The 23,287-nt window shown below is 41.2% G+C and overlaps 2 protein-coding genes across 2 annotated transcripts; both read right to left on the minus strand.

Annotated features, from left to right (window-relative positions):
- LOC113496517 (double-stranded RNA-binding protein Staufen homolog 2) lies at positions 1 to 13,782 on the minus strand (the record flags this gene model as incomplete). The annotated part of the gene is made up of 15 exons (XM_026875756.1): positions 13,631 to 13,782; positions 13,373 to 13,527; positions 10,604 to 10,775; positions 10,135 to 10,264; positions 9,520 to 9,713; positions 9,315 to 9,416; positions 9,043 to 9,169; positions 8,569 to 8,892; positions 8,360 to 8,490; positions 8,075 to 8,278; positions 7,754 to 7,979; positions 7,539 to 7,669; positions 7,333 to 7,453; positions 248 to 366; positions 1 to 165 (listed from the first exon to the last, which is right to left on the minus strand). Coding segments are annotated over exons 2-15 (2,289 nt in total), but the record flags the coding sequence as incomplete, so codon positions are not given.
- A 1,086-nt stretch (positions 13,783 to 14,868) lies between these two features.
- On the minus strand, positions 14,869 to 23,143 carry LOC113496510 (nucleoporin NUP188 homolog). Its single transcript, XM_026875748.1, has 16 exons — positions 22,992 to 23,143; positions 22,697 to 22,910; positions 22,000 to 22,604; positions 21,659 to 21,779; positions 20,945 to 21,058; positions 20,460 to 20,759; positions 19,875 to 20,383; positions 19,563 to 19,743; positions 19,211 to 19,478; positions 18,695 to 18,987; positions 18,082 to 18,396; positions 16,575 to 17,993; positions 16,379 to 16,500; positions 16,058 to 16,274; positions 15,630 to 15,842; positions 14,869 to 15,536 (listed from the first exon to the last, which is right to left on the minus strand). The coding sequence occupies exons 1-16, from the start codon at positions 23,009 to 23,011 to the stop codon at positions 14,925 to 14,927; spliced, it is 5,523 nt and encodes a 1,840-aa protein (XP_026731549.1). The 5' UTR covers positions 23,012 to 23,143; the 3' UTR covers positions 14,869 to 14,924.
- Positions 23,144 to 23,287: the final 144 nt, after the last annotated feature.

The raw sequence follows: 23,287 nt of genomic DNA on the forward strand, positions 1-23,287 counted from the left end.
CGCGGCGGGCGCGGGCGGCGCGTCCAGCCCCATGAGCGCCAGCGCGCGCAGGGCGGCGCGCGAGCACTGCTCGTGCGACTGCGCCGTGCTGGGCCCGCCGCCGTGGCACATCACCGGCGGCTCCGTCGACAGCGACACCAGCGACAGGTACTCCCCGTGGTTGCGCTGAGGACCCACCACACACTGTTACTATCGATGCTCTTACTACAAAGATTTACTATTAAAACTACGACTCTTATTTATATACCTTGGGGAAGTCAGAGAACTGCACAGTGAATCCTAACAATTGTGACAAGTACATGAGCTGGTCCTTCGCGCCGGGCGTGTTGCCGCCCGAGCCTCCTGTCGCACTTGTTTCACTCACACCTGCAAGGTAAAAATAGCAACTGTAAATATCTACGCAACAATCTATATCTTCTATCTATATCTATACTTATAATAAATCTGTAGAGAGGTCAATTCTGTACATAAAATATATTTAAAAAATAACTATCAAGGGGTGGTTAGGGATCGCTACTGATGCCAAAAATGCAATCAGTAAAATTTTTGTCTGTCTGTCTGTCTGTCTGTCTGTCTGTCTGTCTGTATATTCGTTATAGAAACAAAAACTACTCGACGGATTTTAACGAAATTTGGCACAATTATTCTTCATACTCTTGGGCGGGTTATAGTATACTTTTCATTACGCTACGACCAATAGGAGCAGAGCAGTGAAGGGAAATATTGGGAAAACGGGGTAAGTTACTCCATTTTTTAAGCTTCCGTCACGTGTGCAGGCTTATAGGTTAAAGCTACATAGAAATCATGTATGACGGAAATATTCTCCCTAAAATTATATAAAAATATTCCTCGACAGCATATGTCTAACTTTTATGGTTGACTCACAATAACACGTGAAACTCCCGATAGCTTAGCAATTCGGAGATTTCTGATTGTATTTGTCTACTCTAACGTTTACAACACTATCACTCATCCCCAATTAAAAAAGTTAACATTATTACCTATTCAATAAAAAAAGAATCATGTAAATCGGTGTAGAAACACCAAAGTTATACATGAAATAATAAGAAATCGCGCGTGAATACAGAGTCATGCTATAAGGATTATTTTTGTGTATCGGTTGCCGCGCTCGACGCGCGTCGTGGCGGGAGGTATAAAAAGGCGGGGGGTCCGCGCTCGAGCGTCATACAATATTTGGCTGTTGATGCGAATAGACGTTCAGACTGTTCGACCTTATTGACAATCAATAATTGTTATTTGCAAACCGTGCTTATCAGCACGACTTTTAGTCTTTGAATAGTTTATTTTTAGAATTGTTTTGTTGTTAGTTTATATAATAGGTATTAGATTAATAGTATTAGTAGTAGGTACACCTATTAGTTATTTTGGTAGTGTTTAATTGTATTAATAGTTTATTTTCGTAATTGGTAGTGTTTAATTATATTAATAGTTTATTTTCGTAATTTTTATATTATTTATTTTGGTAGTGTTTAATTGTATTAATAGTTTATTTTCGTAATTTGGTAGTGTTTAATTAAATTAATAGTTTATTTTCGTAATTGGTAGTGTTTAATTATATTAATAGTTTATTTTCGTTATTATTATATTAGTTATTTTGGTAGTGTTTAATTGTATTAATAGTTTATTTTCGTAATTATTACATAATAACTATATATAATTGTAAGTGTAAGGTAGCTTCAGTTACCGTCGATTAAAAATACACAATGCCACCTAAAAAACGACCATCTTTATCTCGAAATTCGAGAGATGCTAAGAAGATGCTCAAGAATCGGCAGAGGAAAGAGCACATCGGTTAAACTCTATGAGAGTTAGTGCCTCAACCTCTCGAGCCAATGAAAGCTCTCCAGAGAGAGAGATGCGATTAGCAGCTGACAGAGCGAGACGAGCTACATCACGGGCGTCTCAAAGCTCTTCTCAACGAGAGCTGAGGCTTACCATTGACCGAGAACAACATGTGTTATCCCGAGATGCTGAAACTGCGTCACAACGAGAATTGCGTCTCACTGCTGACCGCGAACGGCATACATTGTCTCGCGAGTCAGAAACCTACACTGAGAGGGAATTGCGTCTCACAGCTGACCGCGAACGTCATATATTGTCTCGCGAGTCAGAAACCTTCACTGACAGAGAATTGCGTCTCACAGCTGACCGCGAACGTCATATATTGTCTCGCGAGTCAGAAACCTACACTGAGAGGGAATTGCGTCTCACAGCTGACCGCGAACGTCATATATTGTCTCGCGAGTCAGAAACCTACACTGAGAGGGAATTGCGTCTCACAGCTGACCGCGAACGTCATATATTGTCTCGCGAGTCAGAAACCTACACTGAGAGGGAATTGCGTCTCACAGCTGACCGCGAACGTCATATATTGTCTCGCGAGTCAGAAACCTACACTGAGAGGGAATTGCGTCTCACAGCTGACCGCGAACGTCATATTTTATCTCGAGAATCTGAAACTTTAACTCAATATGAAGACCGTTTGACAAATGATAGGGTGCACCATAATGTTATTCGATCTCTCGAAGACGCACATGAGCATGAACAACGACTAGAGTCGGTACGCGAATATTATAATTCTTTGAGACAAGAACGATCAGTAAGTTTGTCTAATGAAAGATTAAGAATCGAAAATATTCGGTCTCTTGAAACGGACGAACAGCGAGAGGCCCGTCTTACTGCAGACAGATTTCGACATAGCCTTAATAACTTAGATGTACACATAGAAGATCAATCTAGAAATTCGGTGGCTTGGTCCGACAAATATAAAAGTGGGTTTGCTTATAACCTCACAATTGATTATGGATCATCTTCTGTAATAGGCGATATGAACGTGGTATGTCGTTTTTGTAATGCTTCAAAGTGGAGTAAGGAGTCAGCTGGTTTCTGTTGTTCTACAGGTAAAATAAATTTGCCTTCATTCGAAGACCCACCGGAACCTTTGAAATCACTACTTTTAGGGGAACATATACAATCTAAACAGTTTTTAGATAATATTCGCACTTATAATAGTGCATTTCAAATGACATCCTTTGGCGCTCAACAAATCTCAGAAGGTCATTTCATGCCTACTTTTAAGATACAAGGTCAGGTTTACCATTTGATAGGATCCCTTTTGCCTGAAAACCAACCTAAGTTTCTTCAAATATATTTTGTATCCGACTACAACGAACAGTCGAATATAAGAAATCAATATTTCCCGAATTTAAATACTGAACTCATATCACAACTTCAGAACATGTTGCATCAGGTTAATTCGTATGTATGCAGTTTTAAATCGGCATTAGAAGCTCTTCCTCGAGATGATGATAACAATTATAAAATTGTTATAAATGCCGATAGGCGTCCAACTCAGGAACACCCTGGGCGTTATAATGCTCCATCCACGAATGAAGTTGCTGTGGTATTGGTCGACCAGGAATGTGATAGGCGTGATATCGTTATCCGTTCCAGAGATAATCGTTTGCAACGTATTTATGAAACCCACAGGGCTTACGACAGTTTGCAATATCCTTTGATATACTGTCGAGGGGAAGATGGTTATAATTTTGCTTTATACCAAACTGATCCGCGTACAGGCGCACCTAATTATAATAAAAAGATTTCATGCCTTCAATTTTACTGTTACCACTTGCAAGTAAGACGGAATAGGTTTGTATACTTTCAACGTTTTCGTGGCTTATTCAATCAGTTTATTGTAGACATGTACGCAAAAATTGAAACCGAAAGATTAGTTTATATACGATCTAATCAAAGGCAGCTGCGCGTTGAAGAATACGTGCACCTTCGCGACGCCATGCAGCAAGATAACGATACGGTGAATATGGGTCGTTTAGTTATTTTGCCCTCTTCTTTTACTGGTGGTCCACGATACATGCACGAACGTACTCAAGATGCTTTTTGTTACGTAAGAAAATATGGACGTCCCGACTTATTTATTACTGTAACTACCAATCCTAAGTGGGATGAAATTACTCGGGAGCTTCTTGAGGGTCAAGCACCGCATGACCGCCATGATATCATAGCAAGAGTTTTTCATTTAAAATTAAAATCAATGATAGATCTACTTACCAAAGATAAAATTTTTGGAGAAGTATTGTGTTATATGTATAGTATTGAATGGCAAAAACGCGGCTTACCTCACGCACATATCCTGCTTTGGTTAAAAGATAAGGTTCGACCTAATGATGTAGACAGTTTAATCAGTGCTGAAATTCCAAGTCCGATTGCAGATCCCGTGTTATACGACATTGTTAAAACTCATATGATACATGGTCCATGTGGTTCGTTTAACGGGAATTCTCCTTGCATGCAAGACGGTCGTTGCACTAAAAGATATCCAAAAGCCTTAGTGGATGGCACTGTAACAGGACATGATGGATACCCATTATATCGTCGCCGTTCAAGAGATAATGATGGTTTTACTGTTGAAAAGCGAGTGTCTGGACAACAAGTTACTTTAGATAATAGGTGGGTCGTTCCGTATTCTCCTGTGTTGTCCAGAGCATTTCAAGCTCACATAAATGTTGAAATGTGTAATAGTGTAGAGTCAATAAAATATATTTGTAAGTATATTAATAAGGGCAGTGACAGGAGGAGCTACATTTGCTTTGAGAAATGAACATGATGAAGTTACAAGATTTCAGTCAGGCAGATATATAAGTTCTTCAGAAGCTGTGTGGCGGATCTTAAGTTTCAACATTCACGAAAGATATCCACCTGTGACTCATCTGGATGTTCATCTTGAAGGCGGCCAACGTATATATTTCAACGCCGAAAATGTCACAGAACGGTTAGAGAACCCTAGACAAACAAGTTTATTAGCATTCTTACGACTTTGCCAAACTGATGATTTTGCAAAATCTCTTTTGTATGAGGAAGTTCCATCGTATTATACCTACGATAAGCAACGGGGTGTCTTTAATCGAAGACGCCGTGGCAGGCCTGTAGATGGCGAGTCAGGTATTTTTAAAGAACATGTTCTTGGTAGAGTGTACACCGTTCATCCTAACAACGCTGAGTGTTTCTATTTGCGATTATTATTACATACCGTGCGAGGACCAACCTCATTTATAGATTTGAGAAAAGTAGACGATGTTGTTTATCCCACTTATCAAGCAGCTTGCCAAGCGCGTCATTTGCTTGAAAATGATCAGCATTGGGATGACGCTTTAGCAGAATCCTGTGTTAGTGATAATCCACGACGGTTACGCCATTTATTTGTAACATTACTCACATTTTGTAATTTGTCAGATGCTGTAACATTATGGGAAAAATATAAAGAAAAATTTTCAGAAGACTTTCTTAGAAATATACCTAACAATGATGAAGGCACAACTAATGATAATTTCCGTGATCTTGCCATAAATCAGTGCTTATTAGCTCTTCAGGATGACTTAACAGCAGTAGGCGGTAAATCACTCTGTGAATATGGTTTGCCAACACCAACCTCAGTCGGAGAGGTAACTAATAGGGAATATTCCGCAGAGATTGGTTACAATTTAACGGAACTGCTGGCAACATTAGAAAACGGTGTCCCAATGATGACTGCAGAACAACGTTCAGTTTATGACCGCGTGTGCAATAGTGTTCAAAATAATTTGGGAACAATATGGTTTTTAGATGCACCTGGAGGAACTGGAAAAACCTTTTTGACTAAATTAATATTGGCTTATGTTCGAAATCAGCGTAAAATTGCTCTTGCCGTAGCTTCATCAGGGATAGCTGCAACATTGCTACCAGGAGGTAAAACTGCTCACAGTATGTTTAAAATACCAATTGATTTAGATCGCACGGAAAATCCAACCTGTAGTATTTCAAGAAATAGCGACAAAGCTAAGGTATTACGCGAGTGTAGTTTAATCATATGGGATGAATGTACGATGGCCCATCGAAAAGGAGTAGAAGCGGTAGACAGAACTTTAAGGGATATAAGACAAAATGATCGACCAATGGGCGGTATCACGGTTTTATTTTGTGGTGATTTCCGACAAACCTTACCGGTAATACCACGGGGAACCCGAGCTGATGAGGTTAGGGCTTGCCTGAAAAGCTCTTATTTATGGCGAGATATACAATCGGTGCATTTGACTATAAATATGCGAGTGAGAACTGGAGATAACCCGGATGATAGTCAATTTTCTGACACATTATTAAAGATTGGTGAAGGTAGGTACCTATCCACAACTACACCAAGGAAAACTTATACTGACGCCTGAATTATGTTGTATGGTGCAATCTCAACCACATCTTATATCGTCGGTTTACGGTGACGTAACAAATATATTAAATAGGGACAATTCTTGGCTATGCGAAAGATCTATTTTAACTCCTCGCAATGACCAGGCATCTGAGATCAATAACAAAATACTGTCGAATATACAGGGGGAAAGCAAAGTTTATAGATCAATAAATAGAATGGTCGATGAACAAGAAGCCACTAATTACCCGATAGAATTTTTAAATTCTTTAAATATGCCCGGACTTCCCTCTCATGAAATTTGTTTAAAAATTGGGATACCGATTATTATGCTCCGAAATTTAAAACCACCACAACTTTGCAATGGAACTCGACTAAAAGTAACCCAGTTGCAACAAAATATAATCGAGGCTCAAATTTTAACAGGTTGCGGTGCAGGAGAAACCGTCTTTATTCCCAGAATACCCTTAATACCAAATAATTTTCCATTCCAATTTAAATGGACGCAATTCCCAGTATCGGTGTGTTATGCAATGACAATTAACAAGGCTCAAGGGCAGACTTTTCGTGTTGCTGGAGTAGATCTCAGTGTCAGTTGTTTCTCACATGGTCAGTTGTATGTTGCTCTTTCCCGTGTTAGCAGTTCTAAAAGTCTTTATGTTCACGTGCCGGACGCGTCAACTTTCAATATAGTTTACCCGGAAGCTTTGCACTAAAGTATTTTCGTTTTATAGGTACCTTTACCTTACCTTTATAAGGCAGTGGTACTTATATTGCCACCAGAATTTGAACCTTAACACATTATTATACAGTTTAAAAGCTATAAATATTTTTAAGTTCTGTGTCTTATAAAGGGTTAAGCCTTATGTGAACGTGATCTAAACAATATTACCAATATAAATAATAATAATAAATATTACCAATACATTAACTTAATACACAAGGAGTTACACGCTGACGGAGTCGCGGACACAGCTATCTATACTTTTCTGCCGGAAGTCACTATTCCACGCGGACGAAGTCGCGGGCACAAGCTAGTTCAGAATAATTTCCGTCATAGGATCTATGATATTGTCAAAATGTAAGTAGACTAATATATTTGTGGTACGTACAGATGCCGTGTGCGGGGTCGTGTGTGCTGGGCGCCCGCGTGTGGTAGTCCATGAGCAGTACGCCGGGCACGGGCTGGCGCACGTCGCCCGCGCCGCCCGCACTCGCCTCCGCCTCCGACTGCTGCGACACACACTCACTATTACTACACTATCCATAACCATGCACGGCTTTACAGTTTATGATTTCAAATACCTTGCGTACTTACTTTCCGTTTGGTGTCAGTGCCATTGGTCTTGGTTTCTGTCGTCGATCCGTTGCTGACGTCTGAGCCGCAGCTGTTGTTCTGTGCAGGGCTGTCAGGTGACTTGGTGCTCATCTCCATCGCTAGTAACACATCTGAAATGTTTATATACAGGTTTGGCTCGATGTAGAAACAGAATTATGTATGGTATGGAGGGTGGGGTGTGTATGTGTACGTACTGTGCGCGGCGCGTCGCTTGGCGGTCTTCTTGTTGGGCCCGAGGCCGGTGGCGGAGTGCGGCGGCGCGTCGCACTGCACGAGGAACTCGCGGCGGCGCGCGGCCCCGCGCTCCTCCAGCACGCGGTACTGCGGCGAGCGCGCGCGCACGGCGTGGCGCGCCACGGCCAGCCGCGAGATGGGGTTGTCCGCGCCGCCCGCCGCGCCCGCGCCGCCCGCGCCGCCCTCCTGCGGACACACGCGTCAGCAGCCGCTCCCACACGAGCCAGCCTCGAGTGCGGAGAGCTCTTTCACAAAAAACAAAGTCAAAATTTGCAACGGACCACCTTGATGAGATTCCTAGGTTTCTTTTTAGTCGGTTGTTGCCGTCGTTTATCATGCGAGGGCCGCGCCCGCAGCAGAGCGGGCGGCCAACGCCTCCGCATCTCATCCAGCATGCGCTCGGCCGCGCGACGTTTTGACACCTTTTTGCCGTTGCCTTCACCTTCAGTCTCCATATCGCCCACCGTGCAAGCGGTCACAAATACCTTAAAAATAAATAACGTTTAGAAAATGCCTAATACAAAATTTTTGTTTGACTTTCATTAATTTCGAAATACTCTACTTACTCTCATGTGTGGCGGACCACGTTCTGATTTGACGGTGAACTGTACAGAAAGATTGCGTTTGAGGGCAAGCTCGTGCACCAGTGACACAGGTGACTTCACTTCGGAGTTTAGTATGTCTGTGTTAGCTTCACCTGCAGGTGTATAAACAGAAGGATTAAGCACGTGTCTCTCTCCCACATGTGAGCGGTGTGGGCGCTTGGTGTGCGTACCTGCGTCGGTGTCGGGGGCGGCGGCGGGCGGGTGCGGCGGCTCGTGGTCCCGCGCGGGGTCGCGGCGCAGGTCGCGCAGCGCGCGCGCGGCCGCGTCGTGGCGGGCGGCCTGCGGCGTGTTGCCCTCGCCCAGCCAGGCGCGGCCGCCCACGGCCACGCGCACGCGGTACAGCAGCGCGGCGCTGTAGGCGGGCGCCAGCAGGTGCGCGCGGTAGGCGCCCCGCAGCCGCGCGCCGCCCGCCACGGGCGGGATGGACGTGTACACCGCCGGCTGGCACAGCTTCATCGCCAGCGCGTTCAGCTCCACCGTCGGCATCACCGCGCCTGCGCACCCGCAGGTTACGGACACAACACATTAACACCTACAGCAAATACGGTCTAGTGTGACATATTAAATATGCCTTTTGTCGCGTCAGCTTATGCTACTGTATACTGTAATAAGTGATTGCTATCTGTCTGGCAGTGCGTGCGTACCGGCGTGTCGGTGGTGCGGGTGCGCGGCGGCGTGCGGCGCGGGCGCGCGCGGCGGCGGCGGCGTGAAGCTGGTGGCGCCCAGCGCCGCGCTCGCCGCCGCGTGCTGCGCGCGCTTGATGGACGAGCCCTGCACAACAACAAGCACGTCTTACTTATCTAGGACTGATCTGTGCATCCGTCTGGCTGTACACACTTTAGGGCCCGTATCTCATGTAATTATGGACTCATATAACTTTGTTTGAATATTCATTTTCTACAATAATATTATTTACCTCTGCTGTATATTCCTCAGTATCACCCAATCGGAGTGTTACTGTGAATACTTTTTTGTGAGCAGGGCCCGTCTCTGATGTGAGGCGATATTGATGCTTAATCTGCAACAAAACAATATACATTACATTCAATATTGGAAACCTGATCGATATGCGAGTGTCCCGCCATATTCCCATCATTCTGAGTTGTGCGGTCGGGGCTTACCTTATTGTACCTGGCCAGCTCGTTGACCAGGCACATAGGGGTCTTCTCTTTACTGTTGGCCGTGGCGGTGCGCGGCGCGTCGTCCGCGGCGTCGTCGTCGTCGAGCGGCGCGGGCGCGGGCGCCGCCGCCTCCGCCTCGCCGCCAGCCTCGCCCGCTCCGCCGTGGCTGGCTGCTGTGCTCGACGATGACACCACTGACGCAATCAAAAATTTGGTGTATAAAGCACAAGTTGTGTTCTGTCCATTGCGATAGGTTTCAGGAGTCGACTAAATATAAATTTATTGAAATCATCATAAAGCCAAAACACAGAAAAATTCCGTGTGATTTTGGGGTTTAAAGAGGTTCGAAAGAGAGATTACTGTTTTTTTTTTCGAGCTGATCCTACTAATATTAGAAACGCGAAAGTTTGCATGTATGTTATTTTTCACGCAAAAAACACGGAACAGATTTAGACGAAACTTGGTACACAGATAGTTTATGAACCAGGACTAACACATGGGATTTTATGTTCCCGTGGGACCATTTTCAATTTGTAGAGGGTGGGCCTGCAAGCAACACCTAGTATCTTTATAAAGAAATAGGAATGATGTCTATTGTCTATTTATAATAAATACCTGTATGTGCAATAGGGACCGCGGGCGGCTGCAGCGGCGGCGGCTGCGCGTACGGCGGCGGCAGCACACCCGCGCCCGGTCCGTACCCGCCGCCCACCGCGTACGGGCGACGGAGCGCCTTCATTTGTTGCTGTACACACTTCAATACATTACTATTTAAAACTTTGTCAAATGGCGCGTGGTAAAGAATAATATGAAATAATAGTATGAAAATTAAATATAATAATTTCAATAATGTTCCGTGAAAGGTCTCTCTTAAAAGAGGTATCTAAGGATAACCTAGATACTGACGTGAGGAACTATGTACTGAGACGGCTTCAAAAGCTGATTTAACTCGTTTTTTGTTGTTTTAGACTGGGAAATCAGCTGCTAGGTTGGTAACTATACTTTTTCTTAACATAATTTTGCAATAAACTTAAGAGGGTTTTACGAGGTATAAATATAAGGGGTTAGATATGTAAATCCTTACCGGTGGCACGGAGTGGTGTTGCGCTTGCGGATGATGTGGCATAGCCCTAATGGGGTGAGGTGGTCGCTGCGGCGTGTGGTGCGGCGGCGGCACGCCCATGGCGCCCAGCCCGCCCAGCGCCTGTCCGTGCGCGCCCATCGCGCCGCCCGCCTGCGCCGGCCCCAGCGGCACCCTTCGCACACAACCTCCGTCAGAACCCAGCGCCACCATCGCGACCTGACTTATTCAGTATAGCAATGGCACGGACACCGCACAACGCTGTATACATCACTACTTCTTTGTTTCACAGTAGCCAAAATCGCGAGGATCACTTTGAAACGGCAGAGCACCGGAGGTCGGTGAAAGTAACCTATCCAGCTACACAGTTGGCGAGACACTGTTATTCCAACTGTCCGTTGCTCAATGGGTGTGATATATTAGTCTGAGCGAAGAAAGGTCGCATCCCATTCAATGGGCCGGTCTCCGCGCTTCAATGGAGACGTCGTCATATGTTCCTTTGTCACTTTTATCGCAACCAGTTTAGGCGACAAAGAGCGCCGCAAAAGACCCTCGACATATCAACAAATTACACAACATTTGCATATGAATGCGGCCGCCACTCTTTGCTCAGATAAAGACAGTATTATTTTATTACTTAAGTTGATTCAAAAGTTTCAGTAACCACCTTATATTCACTTATTATTATACCAGAGGTGTAATATGAATCCACTGAGACATTTATTACTTTACTGGGATAAAATACTGCATTGGGTGCAGCATAAAAAATGATTTTATTTCATGAAAATGCAGTAAATTTACAAAATTGCTTGCACTAACCTTTATGATACTACATAAAATGATTAGTGCAACTTGTTCAATCTTTTTGCGAAATCAAATGATTGATAATATATCTTCAAGCATAAAGCTTATAATTGGCAGGAAGCTAAAACTATGACTTGATTGGTAGTTTCAATGAATAAATTGGTGAATTCTAGATTTTTTATTTTAATCATGTATGTGTGTCAAATGCCCATTGAAAGTTAAGTTTCCCACAAATATCACATGGTATGTACCAATCAACAAGTGTTCTGGGTATTTTAAAGAGCATTGTAAATTCATTACTTATTTGGTCTCAAAATAAAGCTTTTATGAAATATTTTAATTGTTAAAAATAAAAATAATTCCACATTACATGGAAAATATGTACATGGTGTTTTATTTTAGCCAATCAATACCATTAAACAAAACTACATACCACTGAAGTCCAAGACTTGCATTATAGCTTATTAATATTTATTTTTTCTATTTATTCAGCTAGTATATATTTGCTTAATTCGTATTCAACATCACTTTCCAAATGAAATTCCATACAGGTTTGGGTAAGGTGAAAATTTAGATTAGTATTAGAGCCCTGGTACCTATAACACAAGTTTAATTTTAGCTTGGATGATGGTAAAAACAGAGATACAATTTATGAAAACCTTACTGTCATTATATTTTATATTGAAAAGTCTTGGAAATCGCAGTTTCCTTTCTTTAAATATCTTATCTCATCAGTCATCATAATTATTAAAAATCATTTGGACAAAAGTTAGTTGCTAACTTGGGTATTTTAGAAACTAAAGGTAGAAAATAACACCATTTTTATAATCTCATTTCACCGAATTAATATTATTTGAGTGAAATGTAGGTAAATGATAAGTAAGGTAGCTTGCTCAGACTGGATGCGGAAGGCAAAAGACGCAACTTGTGTTGTGCCACAACGGCGGTTGTGGAGCAATTTGCGGGAGGCCTATGTCCAGCAGTAGACCTCAATAGGCAGAATGGATTGATTGAGGAAAATGTATCTGAGGAGATATGATATAATTCAAAATTCACATTATTGAACTAGGTGATACAGTAAGTGCCTCAAGAATGATGATATATTCAGTGATTGGTTAAGATTAATAGGATCAAATATCTTTCGTTTCCAAGAAAGATGATTTTTACCAACCCAAAAAATACACAGGGTAAGGCTAAGAAGGGTTGTAGATTTCATATATTTTTTAAAATCTTGAGATTAGCAGATTATTATTTCCCAAAGTTTCTATTATGGCTACAACTTCTATGGTATTCACTGTCTTGATCACACAGAATTTAAGCCTGGGTGGATTAGAACTAAACCTCTAAGTGGGTTACATTTAATCCACTATTATTGGTATTATTTTCTTACAACAACCTCACAAGATAGTATTGAAAGAACATTCCAGTAGCATAAATATGATTGTTAACATTCTTGTTGATTGAGCAGTGCAAAAATATGAAAGTTAGTGATTTGCAAAATGTAATTATGAATATTCAATGTACATATTTATGTTATTGTTGATACTACACACTATTCAACAGGTTAGCAACAGTTATATTGCCATAGTATTTAACACTAAATTAGATAATGGTCAATTTATTACAATTAAATGTTATTTAGGTTATAAACAACTTTTAACATATAAGTTATTTTCATCTAAATATTGTATGGATGGGTGCTGGCTTATTAGAATACTAGCACGCTTATAACGTGTTAAATATAATATCTTATTGGTAGGTACGGTATCACGCTTTCAAATACTAAATTAACTATTTTGACCCCATTTACGATTCGGTTTGATACTGTTATAACTTACTATGTGTACATACATTTCCAGTTTGGCTTGTTGCTACTAAACGAGCAGTGATATGTTTGTGTATACAGCGGTATGTTGGCTCAAAGCACTTGAAGCAAATAAAATAGTGAAAAGCTGGACGTTACTCTACCTAGTCAGTGTTACGTGCCTGTTCTCTCGGTGCATCTGATGTGGAGGCATTTGGTGGTGTGCAGGCATTCCTTGGTGCCCACCCATGTGTTGCGGCGGGTGCCCCGAGATCGGCTGATGATGCATGTTCGGGTGATGCATCATCTTCGCGAACCACTGCCGTCGTGACACAAACAAACTATAAATATCACGATTGCCACCAAATAAACACCGCAAAATTTTAAATGTCAATTACGACAGCATACACTTAATTCCTTACCCTTATTATATATCACGAGTAAATTAAATCTTTAGCTATGCAAGCTACATAAATCCGCTCACTAATTACGCCTATGTTAGTTTATTTTGGCAAACAGTAAAGAAAATCGTTTCGTTCAACATGCGGCCATGTTAAAAATGTTACCATTTGCAAAACTTTTATATCCACCGCTTTTTGAACCTACCATAAATTCGAATTCTACTAAACGTAAATTATTAATAATTTAAGTTTGTCTTTAAATAAACATTAAATATAATATTTCGTTTTCAATATTTGAAATATACGTTTTTAATATATAAAGTTTTCCACATTTTTATTGTAATTCACTAGTTTACAGCTTATCTTAACACTTAAATATGTACTATTTTTACACACAGTTAAATGAATGTAGGTGCAATAAATACCAGTATAACGGTTTTATAATACACAGACTTTATATTAATATGCTGTTTAATAGTAATAGTATTGTCTCTCGCTTTTTTATTTCTTTAAAGGCAGGTGCTATAGCTTGGAAAGGCAACAATGCCATGTATCATTATAGCCATAATTAGGAATACACTAAACAATCTGCAATAGCTTCGTAGCTACCTTGGGCCGTCCATGTCTGTTTTTTTATAAATCTGGGGTGGATAGGGTCTGGTAGGCACCCCGTCACATTTTAGGTTAAAATGCATAACAAGACGTTGGACCTGTGTTGCACACCTTTAAAAAGCCCGGTCCTTTTTAAAGGGCGTCCTCCTCTCGCGTGTAGTTATCCCGTTCATTAAAGGAGATACAATTAATAATTTCACCACATCCCTTGCCTATTCAGTGATTTTGAAGTCTTGTAAGACTTCTAGTTTTTGACACTAATGTTTGTCCTCACAATCAGTAACGTTCATTTCGCAAGAGGAACTGCTACGGCACGTACTTTTCGAATGTCATCATTGTAGCGCCACGCCGTTTATTGAATATATCATTATTATCCTAGCCTTTTCCCAAGTATGTTGGGGTTGGCTCCCAAAATATAGATGGAAGTTTTAGTATTTGAAAGGAAATGAGAAAGAGGAGGAGGAAAGGAGAAAAGTGTTGAATTTCTGTTAGCTACTCGATCCGCATGAAATTAACTCGCAGGCTTACATATCACCTTGCTATTAATTGAAATACTGGTTAGGTACATTTAAAATAATGTATTAGGTAGTTTCATTATTAGATGGCAGATGATGATGATGAGACGATGAAAGTAAATAAAAAATAAATTGAGAAAAATACAAGCTAGTTTATTACATTCACTTTAGCACTTAAGAAAATATAATTATAAATCAGTTTGACAAATGTAAAGTAAAACAACAGACATAAAATGAAAGTAATCTTCATCATTATTGATTTGTACATCTGTTAGGTTAGAGTAAGCAGGTTCTTCAATTTCCTGTAAGGAACTATCTAAGCTATCGTCGCTGTTTCTGGTCGTTTCAGCCCAGGAAACACGTTTGGAACTTCTTGATGTCTCCTTCTTTTTATCAGTCGTCGGTGTAGAATGAGATACGGGAGAAGGCGGTCCCTTAGTTGGTGTTTGAGCGCACTTATCTAAGTAGTGTTTTCGAAGTATGTATTCACGCATCGAGTCGTGGGTCGCTCGTTTTGGGGGAGGTGGTGGTGGAAGAGATCTATCTTCGTCATTATCACAAAGGCACAACATTGGGTTCCCTTCCTTCCGAGCCTCTTCTATGCGTTTGGTTTCCTCTTCGTCGGCGGCGAGGGGCCATGCACCAAGTTTGTTTCGCACCAGGTGAGGACGCGCATGTGCAGCGCATAGTATGCGCTTGCGCACAAAGTCGTGGAACATGGTTAGTTCGGAACTTAGCTCGCGACGGATGAGTTGTTTATGGCGAGCTGGTACGTTAGGATCACGGACTGCAAGCAGGGCCTGAAGAAAGAAAATGTAGCACTTATTAAATTTGTCCTAAATTTTAGTGCTTTAATTAGAACTGTTACTTAATTTCATCAGATCAATTGTTACCTGCGAGGCAAGCAGCGTGATGCTGGCGTCGAGCGCGCCGGCGACCAGCCGCTCGTTGAGCGCGGGCAGGCTGGCGGCGGACGAGATGGACGTGAGCGACTCGCTGCGGTTGGCGCGGCGCTCGCCCGCCGCCGCGGCCGGGCTGCCGCACGAGCAGGCGCGGCGCCGGGCGCGCGGCGAGCGGGACCCGCTGCCCTCCTCCGTGTGGTACGCCTACACACATATTTACTTATACACACAGCTCTAAATCCGTTTTAAAGCAAATCTGAGTTAATGAGTTAACCAGTTCCGACGAACCAAGTACCTATCATTAAATTGTAAATAATATGGATTTTTACAAGCACTCCACACTCTAGTAAATACTACAAGAATATATTATTAAACATTGCAAAACTTACTACAATTTAATTTCAAATTTGAACACTTACATGATTGAGAGATTTAGTCAACAAACAAATAGCTGACACGAGAGTTCCAAATGTGAGTTGTGGGAAAGGCTCGTAGGATATCTTGGGTGCTCCAAAATGCAGTTCGACGAGTGGCTGCCAACGCTCAAGGTCAAGGCCGGGGTCGGCCAGTAGCGATAGCAGCTCAGGACTGAATGACAGCAGGCACAATGTTGCCATGTGCAGAATCTCCAATGTTCTTTGGAAGTAAAATGTGCACCATTTAAAATATGTCTTAAACACTACTCTAGTGTACCAAAAAGTCGCTGCTATAAGTTGGATATGCTTAAGATGATGTCTTACCTATGCAATACATTAGGTGCTTGGCTGTGCGAATCATCCGGCGGTTGCAGCGCGGGGTCAGTCGAACGTCGAGAGCGAATCATTAGCGTGACACATTGATATAGACACGCGCTTATACTCCGCTGCACAGAACATAAACATTTCAAGACAGGCAACAACTAAATAAAGTTGTTAGAACAGGGACTATTCAACTTACCATAATGCCAGTCAAGGAGTTTATATTTTGTATGCGCCACCTCGCCTCAAACTTGACCAGTTGCACTACTAGGTTGAGTGTAGAAGCGCATAGGTTTAGTGCGTCGATGTTATACACCTGGCGCGGAAGTAGCACCGCCTCTATCAGGTGCTCAAGGTGAACCCCCACGAAAGTGATGGCATCGCTCGCGAAGAACTGGCCGTGCTTCATCACCATCATGGATATGAAGTCCAAACTGTACGCGTACACCCGCCACCACTCCTGCGGCTTCCACGGCGAATCGCCATCGAACTTTGGAGGCAATAACTGCAGCCACAGAAACTGGTCTATATCGCTATTCAGTAAGTCTTTTGAAAACGGTCCCCGAGAATACGCTGTCAAACAACGCAGGGCGGCCAACGACGTGTGGTAGTGACGGCGGTTCTGTAGACACGTTTGTAGGCAACACAGAATCTTGTTTATGAACCTACTGGACTGGAACCATTGCGCCAGCCCTGTGAACATATCGTCGTAGAGGTCCAGGCACTGCTCCAGCATTGAAAGTGATAGCACTACAGGCGGAATGTTCTCATTTACAGGGTGGCCATTTTGAACTTCTGATGGAGATTTAGGATCGTCTTTGATATCATCCAACAACTTCTGCAGCTCTAAACTGTTGATGTTAGTTACGGATCTGATAATACTCTGTGCGGTCACACTGTTGGCCTTAATTTCATAATCTAAGCTGCTTATGGCAACTGTACCTATTGATAGTATAGCACGGATCGCTCTTGGATGCAGACACTCGTATACAACAGCTGTGTTCGTCAACAAGCTGTCGACTTGTTTAGCACTGGTTTTCCTGTTATCAAAGCAGTCATCTTTCCAGTTCGCTAGCATTATTACGTACAGTTCAGCCAATATGACAACTAGCCTTCCATCTTTCAACTCATCCAACTCGTACAACAGGGCGCTCATGCAAGGCGCCACCATTTTAGCTTTGTGCGCTATGTTCAATGTTATAGGCAAACATTTGCAAAATATTGTGATGAAGTCTTTCCAAGACGTTAACAGCCCCAACCATGATGGCACTTTGTCTACCATTTCTTTACAATTATGTCTACCCTTGAAGGAGAATATAAAATCAATCCAAGTATCTAAATGCTTCTTGTTCGTATCAAAAAATTGCTCCAGCATTTCTTTTAGACTAGGCTCAAGTTTTTCTCTAGACACAAATAGTTCTATACCAAGGACATTAAATATTTGTGCGTAAGTTCTGAGTCCCGGCTGGATTTCACTGAACAAAGGACTAGTTAAATGTTCCCAAAATTTTGGATTCTCACGGAGTTTCTTGACAAGAATCTGCATATTATTTTTCCATAGTGCATGGAAAAGTGCCATAATGCACGACAGTAAAGGACTGTGGAGCAATTTGGGGTTCTGGAACAAAACAAACCATTTTGAATATATTAAATAATGTATCGCCGAACCGAAAAAAAAGATGTGTTATGAATTAATAATAACTTACAGTTTTTATAGTTTCAAGATAGTCAGCCATATAACCTAAAATTCCCTCAAAGCTCTCGTCTGGCTCAGATTTTTTAGCAACTGCATCTTTCTTGTCCTTCTCATCAGCATTCGTTTCCATTTTCGTGTGGTCATGATTCATCATGAAGAAAGCTTCCGTTAACCCTGGTTGGGTACCGACGCAGGTGGCTACAAACTCCAAGATGGCTACTTTGAGTTCTATCGTCTCGTATTCGTCTCGAAGGCGGTCGAGAAACATTACTCGAACTTGGTATGCGGTCATGTCTAATGATGCAAAAAGAGACATTTGGAAACCCTGAAAACAGTTTCAGAAGTAAGTAAGTTTGTTTCTTGACTTCAAATGGTACAATTTAAAAACGTATTATGATCTTAGATAGTTTTTACAGTAACGGTTTAGTGGCCTGTCACTAGTACCGGCCTGGCGGTCGACTCGCAACCCTTCGCGTCAGCTCATGATTAAGGACTCCGGTTGGGTCCGAAACTTGTCGGTCAATCCCACTAAATACGCATGAGTAAACCGTTGCATAATTTAATAATGATTTTAGATAGGTTGCTACACTGTTAATTATTTATTTATTAGAAAATTTACTCACTTCAGCGAATTTCTTGAGTAAACGGCAGCAGAGTACTGGCAAGCTCTTATTGAATGCATGGTTGATGTAGCTGGTCACTCTCGGGACGACTTTCAACAAGTCTTTCTGCTTGTTCTGCGCGAATATCAGGTGTTCTAGCGGTGTGACCTCCGTGGCTTTCTTGACCATTGACTTCAGTCTTAAAGCAAAGATCACGATCGCAACGCAACGCTGTATCGTTGATATATACTGGGTACCTGTACCCGATAGCCAGTTTGTTTCGTTTCTAATCACGCTTTCTAGTTGATCGTTACCTAATTAAATAAAAGTCAGTTATGAAAGCTTGTAAATAAATGAATCGATTTGAATTCGATCCCTTGATTTTCAAAAAAAGACTTGCTAAGTGTAGTCAAAAAAATTGCAAGTTATATGAAGCAAAAAGTACGATTTTAGAAATATCGTATAAGCAGGATAAAATAAAAAAAATGAAAAAGTTGAAAATTTTCAAAACTCTGAATAAATGAAAACCCAACATACCAACAGATATAAATTTCAGCAGTTCGAGAGCGTTTTCAGTGTGCAGTAAACTGTACACACAAGTTTGTTTCAGCAACAGGTTGCAGGGATTGGAATCCTTAGTATCTTGTAACACCAATGTAAGGAACTGCGCGCATCGGTGTATGATGTCTCGACGCTCCCGAGAGTTGCTGTAACGCCAGCCGTGTACGTTCGGAAACACTTCCCGGATTATAAGTATAAGACCGGGTAGGATGATTTCCGTTGTAATGCGATCTTCATTTGACGTCTGAATAAATATTTAGACAATAATTAATCAACATTTTAAAGTTTATTATAAAATGAATTATTGTTTTACTGTGTTTAATGTTACCTCATGGAATGCACATAGTAAATCTATGTATGCTCCCAAGAACTTGTAAGTACCATTCAATTGTTCTATTGTGACTAAGTAAGCGCCCACGGCGGCGGAGTCGAATGATGCACCATTAGCGTATTCAGTGTAAGACAGTTTGTGATTTATTACACGTGGCAGTAGTCCTGTGTTTATCAGCCTGAAAAAAAAATAACACATTGATGAATTTACAAACAATTGAAGCACAGAAAGTGGTTTTTGCCAAAATGGGTTTCGCGATTATACTGATCTTGTCTATTCTTTTATTTGTACAAGTGCTATGGTACATACCTCGAATGGATTTCCTTGGGAAACACAGGCACCAAGGCAGTACAAACAGCTAGGCACTCGACCAACAGCGGCAGAGGCGGACTGTCAGCTCTCATGAACCGCACTAGCACATCAAACACGCCCTCGCTTGGCCCCACCAAGTTCTTCGGCATTTCCTTATCTTCCACCAACGTTTTCAAAACCCCTTTTAACACTTTTGTTCCTTCATATATCTTTTCTAACGTTACAATGATATTATTCTGGTGATGTTGCTTTCGGTCCAGTGCTTTCTCAATTTCGCTATTAAATACTGTCCAGTAAGTGTATGGAGTTCTGAAGTGGATCATGGTGGCCTCCTTTCTCTCCATTATAGTGGCTTTGGAACCTACTTCAATGCGATACGAGGGGTCGCCCAGAGGATAGTATTCCCGCCCGATAATAGCGTCATCAGATTGTAACGACATAATAGGAACAGCATGGGGATTGTAGACTTCTGTATAGACTGGTAGATTCTTGAGCTCAGCTAAAAGCTGAATACAACATTATTGATTTGAATCATATTCAAAAATTTAAAATAAAATGACTTGAAATAAAATGTTAACTTACTTTCAGTACACTACACTTCCCACCCTGCGCTAACCCTCCCGCTAATATTGACAGAGCATTGAAATTGTATGGGAAGTATTCAAGTGCTGTGTTCCATAGAGACACTGCCCCACAGTTGTCATCTTTCTGGTAGAGTTTCCAGAATTGGCAGTTGATCTCTGGTGTCTCCAGTAGGTGAGCGCAAAGCTGCATGATCCCAGCCTGGTTGCTCAGGGTACCGTCACCATCAAACTTGTCACACAAGTCGTTGAGAAGTCTGAACACACGGCGGCGCGCTATCAGCGAGCATTTCGATTGGTCCTGAATGGAGAATTGCGGCTAGATTAGAATATTAGATTATAAGATATTAAGCATTTCAATTAATAATGGTTTTTTTATCCACTATATCAAGAAGTATATCCATAGCAAGAAGTTTAAACCATAGAAATCATTAATTGTTTGCAATACCTACAGAGAGGCTAGTCATGATCACTATTTATACATACCAAAAATACAGAGCTGGTTAGCATTTGTAGGAGGAATTCAAAAACTTGCAGCCTAAGAGCTGTAGCACCAAAATGTTTGTACTGACTCTCAAATAATTTTGAATGGTCATCACTCTGAAATAATAATTTCAATATCACTAATGGTATATTCAAATTCATTTTTCAAGACTGCATTAAAAAACAAAAACGACTCTGTTAGTCCGTTCATCATCGTCCGGTCGTCACACCCAGGTACAGGACACGCATTCTTGGATCACACAAACGCTTAACGTATTCGGGAAACGAACCCGCGACAGGTCGTACACGTACTGTGGATTTTGGTTATTGACCAACTCAAACATTAAAATAACTTCTGGTTAGTAATAGCTCTAGTTCTGAATCCAATCAATCAGTAATCAATCGCGATGCCGGTACCGCGAGACACGCGCCCGTGAAAACGTCATCACAAGTGATTTGGTACATATTATAAAATGAGGCTTTGTTTTTTATGTTCATATTACATGATGAGCATGGATGTGGAGGGATATAGAGCATGGATGTGGATGCATATGGATTGTGTGAATAACGAAATGGCTGCAAAGAGTGTTTCTTGTAAGATGAAGGCTGATACAAAGGTATGAAAGAAGACATGTTGAACCGACCCCAAAATAAAATAATTATGATAACGTCAGGGGAATGTGGATGACGGGAATGTTGATTACAATCATTTATTACCTGTAGAGTCAGCATCATCCATGTAATTAGCATAGCACTGTGTTCAGCACTCATGTGTAGCTTAGTGAGTTCACCTTCCACACTCTCTTTAGTGCTGTCTATCCATGAAGACAAGTTGTTACTGAAATATTAATTAATTATTCAGATGTTTACTAAAAAAAATAGTACTTTAAAACCTAGGAACCTGCTTAGGAAGTATTGGCAGGATAATCTAAGCACTTACTGGGTGGGTTATGGCTCCAAATAGCCTAAAATAGAGGATCATGGAGGGATTTAGGGAAGGTCTATGTTGTCAAGCAGTGATAACACACAATGGGCTATATAAAAAAATGTATACTCACATTTTCATACCATCTGCAATGACCATGAAGATGCATATTTCCATATAAGACACCCTTAAACAATGTTCTTTATGCCTTTGCTCCAACAGTTCACTATAACCCTGGTTCTTACCAAACCCATGCTTCCGGAACAACATGATCAGCTTATTAAATTCAGTCTCAGTGAAAATCTCCTCTTCTGCTATTAACAATACAATCTGTAGTATTGCTAACTGCTCCCTTAAGTTACAATCCACCCATTCTTGTCTTATATTTTCATTAGCAAAATCATTCTGCATCCTTCTAGACGGTGGAGCTGTGTTTAATAATTTTTCAAACTGTGACAACAGGGAAGTTTTCAAGTTCTGTATTCCTATATCTTTCAATATCTTCTTGAACTGCTCAGAATATAAATGGTTTGGTTCATCTCTGAATTGTACTATGTAATGTAACAGTTTAAGAAGGAACAATCTATCAGCATAATAGAAGGTCCATAGATTTGGGAGCAGAAACACAGGTCTGGTATCCACAAAGGCGACATTCTTAAGAGCATTTCCTGGAGTTCCATAAGATATATCACACAAGTAATTCTTCATTATTTCCCATATTTGAAAACAATCCACATCCTGAAAGGAAATGACAACACATGAAATGAATTCATTAATAGCTGTAGCAAGCCTGAGTTGCAGACATAATAAAAAACAGGTTTGTTACTTACAATATAATTCTGAAGTGTTTGCACCACACTCAACAATTTGGTTTGGTCTGGATGTTTAGTTTGTAACTGCGTGAAGCTTTCAGCTTTATGTGGTTTATAACTGGCAAGGCCATGTTTCAACCCTTCAACTACATCTTTATTTCCTAATACAGATGCTAATTCCTCGCATGATAGGCTCTCTGATGTGGTCCAGCGCCATAATCGCTTCCAGTAGCTGTAAAATGATTTATCATTTATCAAATTCAAAACATTTTCCATTAACAATAATTAGTCAAAAATTTGCCATTGTACGTACCTGATTCCGTTCAGAGCCATTGTTATATATATAAACCAACGTATAAATAGTAAATACCCTTCTTCACTTGTTATTACATATATTTACCGCCATAGCATTTTAGGTTATTTTACCAAAATTATCATACAACCGTCAAGATATCAACTTCAACGTTAATTCTGTCACTGTCATTGAGAATATCACGGTGGGTCGGTTACAACTTTTTACGCTGATTTTCTCTTTTTTTGGGCTAGAAATGTAATACACTGTAACTTGAATATTAAATTAAAATTCCTTATTTGTAGAACATATAATAT

Source organism: Trichoplusia ni, chromosome 8 (genome assembly GCF_003590095.1).
Source record: "Trichoplusia ni isolate ovarian cell line Hi5 chromosome 8, tn1, whole genome shotgun sequence".
Taxonomy (NCBI): Eukaryota; Metazoa; Arthropoda; class Insecta; order Lepidoptera; family Noctuidae; genus Trichoplusia; species Trichoplusia ni.